Here is a 6731-nt window from a genome sequence, read left to right as displayed (position 1 = left end):
GCGCGACACTGAGGGTTGCGATCTGTTGCCGGACACGAAAAAAAAAAAAAAAAAAAAAAAGTGAGAGAAAGATGGATGGAGTAAGAAGCAGACTTCCATAGTGGCACAGGGGCGAGAGAAGCGGGGAGAAGAGTTAAGAGGCTGTTGTAGTGAGCACAGGCACTTGTGCAGTTATATTATCATGGCAATGATGGGAACAGACCTAAAAGGAGGAAATCAGAAAATCTGAGTGGAAATGGCTAAAGAATTTGTGAGATAAACCACCATCTCTCTGAGACTCAGTTTCTTCATAAATATATTTTGGTCTAATATATTAGACCAGATGACTAAGATCCTTCTGATTATAACTTTTTCAGATCTGTACAAATAGTTTAAAAATGCTCTAATATAGATAGCAAAAAAAATCATAATAACTCCTCTTACCCAAAGGCTTCCAGGCCACTATAGATACTATTTTTATCTCTGTTCTGGTCATTAAGGAAGTCATTCAGCAATATCCGAGCTAGAGATTTCTGAACCAGTTTACAATATGGTGAATGAAAGATCATGAAGTCAAAATCATTCAAGGTAAAATCTTTATCATTTCCCTCTGAAAGAGAAGTCCAAGGAAAACTATGAAATTCACATAAGCCATAAAATTATAGAGACTGACTTCAAAACAAGGTTAGGATATTTTTATATCTTTAAACGGCCACTAAAAATACACTGTATAATGAAATCTCTCTATAGTTTAGAATGTGTATTTAAAGACATCCAGAGATAAAACAATATATACTAACTACTACATCACTAATTTTCAAATTTAAGAGTCATTACACATTATCAGGTTATGAAACCAATTTAGTGGGTCAGAACCAGTATTTAAAATAAAAGAGTACTTAAAAAAATAGAATAGAGTAGAAAAATAGCAAACTATATAACTTGCAATACTGGTAAGTAATTTCATGACACTTTTGTTTCAGTTTAGCACACACACACAATGTAAAGTATACTTCTTACTGCGGGTCCTAATAAAAAAGTTAGAAAATTACTGTCCTATTAAAAACATACTGTTAAATACTATGACATTTTTAAAAGAATGCTTCTTATCCAGAGCTGCTATGTTCCTTAATATTTGTTACTGAATATTATTATTATTATTATTATTATTATTATTATTATTATTATTATTATTATTATTATTATTATTATTATTATTATTATTATTATTATTATTATTATTATTATTATTATTATTATTATTATTATTATTATTATTATTATTATTATTATTATTATTTTTTTTTTAAAAGATGACCGGTAAGGGGATCTTAACCCTTGACTTGGTGTCGTCAGCACCACGCTCAGCCAGCGAGCGAACCGGCCATTCCTATGTGGGATCCGAACCCAGGGCCTTGGTGTTATCAGCACCGCACTCTCCCGAGTGAGCCACGGGCTGGCCCCTGAATATTATTTTTAACCCTCTCTCACAACCTCTAAAAAGTAAAGTTGAACTACAGAAAAAGCATACTTTATATGATACTGTGTGTTATGATAGCATTAATTCAAATACTGTCCTTTTCACTGCCTCAAGAACTTTTTCAGGGTTAAAGATTTAAATTAATGATGATGCTAGAAAAGCAAATATGAATTAACAGGTCAAGTGCAAAGAGATTGATTTATTTTCATAACAGTTTTCTCTAAATTGAAGTTGTAAACTAAAACTTGTTAAAATACCTCTCTCAAAAGAAAAACAAAATTCAAATTACTTTCTTCTATCCCACTTTGATTTTCTTAGAAGGCGTAAATCAACCTAAGTATTTTTGCAGAGATATATCTCATTTCAAAACCTCTTGCCCTAAATTACATATACCTAGAAACTATAGGAAAATAGTGTTTGGTGGTTAAGGAAGAAATGGTAAAAAGGACACTAATGAAGAATGCATACGAAGTAGTTTCTCACTAAAGAAACCCAGCACATAATACTGTCCTCAAAAGATAACAAAACCAAGGAAAATGGGTAAAACCCACCTTTCTGCCACTGGGCGCGGATCTTTTTGCGGTAGACAGAATAGCAGCGGTCTAATGCACTGAGGTAGCACTGTATGGAGAGTTTTCCATCTACTATAGGATACTCAGAAAGCATATCAGGCTTGTAAAAGTCGTAGACGTGTTGCATATGTGTCCCACGAAGCCCTATTAGAACCAAAAAGGGAGATGTCTATATATTTCTGTTCCTTGATGTTTATATGTTAGTAAATATATTGCATTATCTAAGGACCTTCCATTAACTATCTAATCAACTCTCATCACTTGCAGTACAGAAATTGCAAGGTGAAGCCAATATATTTCAATATAATTGAAATGAAATACAACAGTATCCATGGACAGTCCTAAGACTCCTTTGATAAACAACCTTTTCATGCAAGTTTTATAAATCTAACTGGGAGATCACAGTTGCTCTTCTGAACTGAAGACAAATTAAACTTTCCAAGACAATGGGCAAGTTACTACTTTAAACCCTACTTTAACCCATTTCACTTCTCTGTAAATTGGGATCACACTACCTAACTCATAAAATTGCTATGAAGATTATTAAATAAGAAAACATACATAAAGCACTTAGCAGGTAATGCCTGCATTTAACGAACATTCAGTAAATGTAGCTTCTATTTCTATTTTCAAATTTCTCAGTATATTGTGCTAATAAAAAAAAAAACTTTCCCAAACACTCACCTCGCTCAAAAATTAAAGGAGCATTTGGCCCAATTAGCAGAGCTACGGCTCCAACTCCACCTGTAGGTCTAGCATTTCCCGTGGCATATACAGCAATATCTCCTGCAACTACCAGGGCATAACGTCCTGAAAAACATTTTTTGTTATTTCACAAGAAAGTGGTCAATACTGTGAATATCATATATATAAACTGAAGTCTGTTATATTTTCCCAAAAATATGCTTTCCCCGTCTTTGATAAGAAAGAAAATGTTCTGACTAAATTTTGAATAGACCATTTGAATAGACCATTTATCCTATCCTGAATAACCAATTCAGATAGGCTGAAAGTCATAGCTATCTTTCTGAATATATTCAAACAAGTATAAGTAGTAAAAGTTTGCATATAGCATTAATTAAAAGGTCATCTGGGTCTATTCATCCTCAAGGAGAGATTTTTTATTTTTTTTTGGAATAGAGGCATGTAACATACCATCCCAAGAGCTGGACTCAACCCAGTTCACGGCATTGAAGACAGCAGCTGTGCCTCCATAGCATGCATTAGTTGTATCTATTCCTTCTATATCTGTATTCCCAGACTCCTCAAACAGCTGCATCAAATTAGTCTTCACTGACTTTGATTTGTCAATGATTGTCTCTGTTCCAACTTCTAGCCGCCCAATGCAATCATACGAAAGGTTATTCCTCTCCATAAGATTCTGAACCACAGTCATGCAAAGAGAGTTGATATCTTCTCTATCCGTGCAGAAGCCCATCTTGGCCTGGCCCAAGCCAATGGTATACTTTCCAGCATCTACACCATCATATTTTTCCAACTCTGCTTGATCAACATATTGAGAAGGAAAATAGATCTCAAGGGCAACAATTCCCACGTCTTTTGGCCAGCAAGCTTCTGCATTCAAAGGAAGTGACCCAGGCATAGTGAAAGAGCTTTAGAGAGAAAAACAGAAAAAAACATTGTTTTAGGTTATAAGTTTCTGATTTTCAAGTTCAAAATTGAAAAATAGACATTAAGAGTTCAGCAATCATTTAAACTATTAGTTCTGTTTCTCTAAGTTTACTACATTTTATTTAGGGTATTATATTTTATTTAGTCTGTTGTAAATATGTGAAGTAGCAATTATTATATGAATGGAATACTATAATTTAAAATTATAGTCTTTTAGAAAGGCTTCCAGTTTATTCAAAACTGGGTATCTTTAGATTTAAAACATGACTAGAGGTAAACACTCAAATAAGATTCTTCTATATTGTAAAGAATTGTAAGATAAATAAATTAAATAAATAAAAATTTTAAAAAAGGAATTGTAAGATAAAATACAATAACAATTTAGAAGTATGACTGACAAGTCAGAATTCAATTATTTGACACATTCTTAACCACCCCAAAAAGTTAAATAAGTCAGCCATTTATTCATCACAGATATATTGATTATTCACAGCTACTGATTTTATGGGACTTTAAACATCATTAGATCAAACAATATTGTATTCTTTAACTTATCTAAACAATTTTGGCAAGTAGAAAAGCCATCATACAGACATATACCAAGCCAATCTGTACAAGGCCCCTGCTATTATAATCCTATCCTTCTATAGATGCCCCACCAGAAAACCCAAATGATTAAAATTTTGTGCAAAGACACATTCCAGGACATGTCACAGGGTCAAATGCCAATATCTCTACTTTCAACATCTAGTGTATTATGCAATAAATGATCATAAAACTTCATGACATCACTTATCTTCTAAATTGGGGGGGGACCTGGTAATATGAATATTGGTAATCCCCATATTTTCTGTGTGGCCACCAGCTCTTACATAACCTCTTAAAACCCACCCCCTCTTTTTAAAAAAGGCACTAAAAAGACTTTCAATAGTGTGCAGATTTATTAATTAACAGTAAAAATTGCTAGCCACTCAAGATCATTGCTATGTGCCCACGGGCGAGTCACTTAACCTATCAGAGCCTCAATTTATTTATAGGTTATATTAGTCAGGAAGAGAAAAATTATTCTAGATATTTCAAACAGAGGAGCGTTTAATACAGGGAAATGGTTACAACTTGTGGGCTGAGCTAAAGGAATTAAAGAGGGAAATGTGGTTTATTCAGATCCCATAAGCCCACACTCTTATTGAAGCTGCTGGGGCTACCAGCACTGGCACCTCTGCTGCAGAGCTGGAGCCCAGGGACCCACACTCCCATTAATGCTACTGTCACTGGCAAGGACAAGAAAGCTACCTCCATCCTATCTTCTAATCTCACTTGAGGACTTACTTCCATCAGAACCCAGCAGGCATAGGAGTCAGTGAAATGTAGTTGTCAGGCTTAAGGAGTGGCACAGCTCCTCAGTTTTAAAGAACCATTTCCATATCTAAAATCCTACAACTCAATTGCCTTTTAAGGTATGACATAAGTGAATAGTGCTGCTTAGGTGGCAGAATTTCAGCTCTTCATTGACTTAAAGGTCTCGGTTCATGAGAGTTACCTGAGCCACAATGACTCAATAACCCTCTGTATTATTTGCCACCTACCACTAATCTGACATGGAAAAATGAAAAGTCAAATCTTGTATTTATGTCATTTGTCCTCCGCCACTCTTCAAACTTTATTATAATATTAGGTATAATGAAATTATAGACTATTGCCACGGTCAGTTGTTAATTATTGAAATCTTGAGAGAATATTTATAGCAGAAAAAGCTGGGTTCTTAAACCATGCCATCTATATGTTATGAGTATATTAAACCTTAAACTCATGTCTCTATAAGTTTCTATTATCCTTAAACCCATGTCTCTATGAGTATATTAAAATCTAAAAAATAAGCACCTAGAAATATAACCACAAAATCTAGGTAATAGGTCTTAAGGGACATCAGCTGAATCTTCAGTTTTATTCATTTTTTTTTCCATGTACCCAAACAATGCCAACATGTTAAATGCTAAAGATATGGGATAAGTTTAATGAGAGACATCTTTGTCCTCTCTCATATATTCAATGTCTTGTGGGATAGTAAGATAAAAGCACATAACAATGAACAGGTAACAACATAGATAGTCACATTATGTTATAAAGAACTACCTAACCCAGGCAGGACAAGGAGTGTGGTGTGAAGAAAGGCTTCCTGGTTACAGGTGCCTGACTTAAGTCTTAGAAATGGGTAGGAGTAACCAGTAAAGCCCTGCAGTAACAGATGGAAAGACTTTCAACAGGGTAGACAGGATAAACAAAGGAACACTGCAAGGAACTATAAAAAGTTTTACTAATTTATTGGAACAAAACGTGAGCCCCAGCAAGAGGATCGGGCAAATAATAGGTCAGGAAAACTAGATAAGGGTCAGGTCATGAAGGTTGTGGTACGCTGATAATGGAAGCATCAACGTTATCATGAAAACAGTAAGACGCCATGCAACAGTTTCAAAAAGAAATAATATAGCCATATTAGTTGTCCGATCAGTGTTTTTCCAATTCTGGAATCAATTTAGTAGATGGCAAACATTTTAAAAACTGAAACAGAAAAGAATAGAAAATATCAGATTACATAGCACATAGTAAATGTAAGGATCTTTTCATGAAACTTCTGTTTCAATTATTTACATATATACTGGCTTGCAATATAAAGTGTATTTCTTACTGGGGATCACAGTTTTAAAAGGTTGAGTGTTTTACCATCACTGGAACTGTGTAAGAATGAATTTGAGTGAGGAAGTGTATAAAGTAGTCCAGATAAGAAACAGTCATACTGGATCCCCTGCCCACACCCAGGCACACCGCCAGCACTGTGGGGACCGGATCCCCCACTCACACCCAAGCACACAGCCAGCACCTCAGGGGCCTGCCTGGGAGGCATAGAGCTGGGGACCAGACCCCCCCACAACCAGTCATACCACCAGCACCAAAGAGCATGCCAAAAATATCACCTCTATGTGGGTGGCCCACCACAGCCTTCACAGTAACCTTGGCTGCCACGAAAGTGGCTAGACATCACAACCACCACATAGATGGTTTTAAAGAAC

At 35.2% G+C, this 6731-nt stretch overlaps 1 protein-coding gene across 1 annotated transcript in view; it reads right to left on the bottom strand.

Annotated features, from left to right (window-relative positions):
- The window catches only part of HMGCS1 (3-hydroxy-3-methylglutaryl-CoA synthase 1 (soluble)), an 18830-nt gene that overhangs the window by 6248 nt on the left and 5851 nt on the right, over positions 1-6731 (bottom strand). Inside the window, exons 2-5 of the mRNA XM_008578298.1 lie at positions 3187-3644; positions 2716-2841; positions 2011-2175; positions 424-589 (exon numbers count right to left, since the gene is read on the bottom strand). Of these exons, the coding sequence (XP_008576520.1) occupies positions 424-589; positions 2011-2175; positions 2716-2841; positions 3187-3634 (905 nt within the window). The 5' untranslated portion in view covers positions 3635-3644. The remainder of the gene's footprint in view (positions 1-423; positions 590-2010; positions 2176-2715; positions 2842-3186; positions 3645-6731) is intronic.

The sequence above is a fragment of the Galeopterus variegatus genome, unplaced genomic scaffold, assembly GCF_000696425.1.
Source record: "Galeopterus variegatus unplaced genomic scaffold, G_variegatus-3.0.2 Scaffold1658, whole genome shotgun sequence".
Classification (NCBI taxonomy): Eukaryota; Metazoa; Chordata; class Mammalia; order Dermoptera; family Cynocephalidae; genus Galeopterus; species Galeopterus variegatus.
Note: the sequence above shows the minus strand (reverse complement) of the source record. Positions and strands in the feature narration are given on the sequence as shown.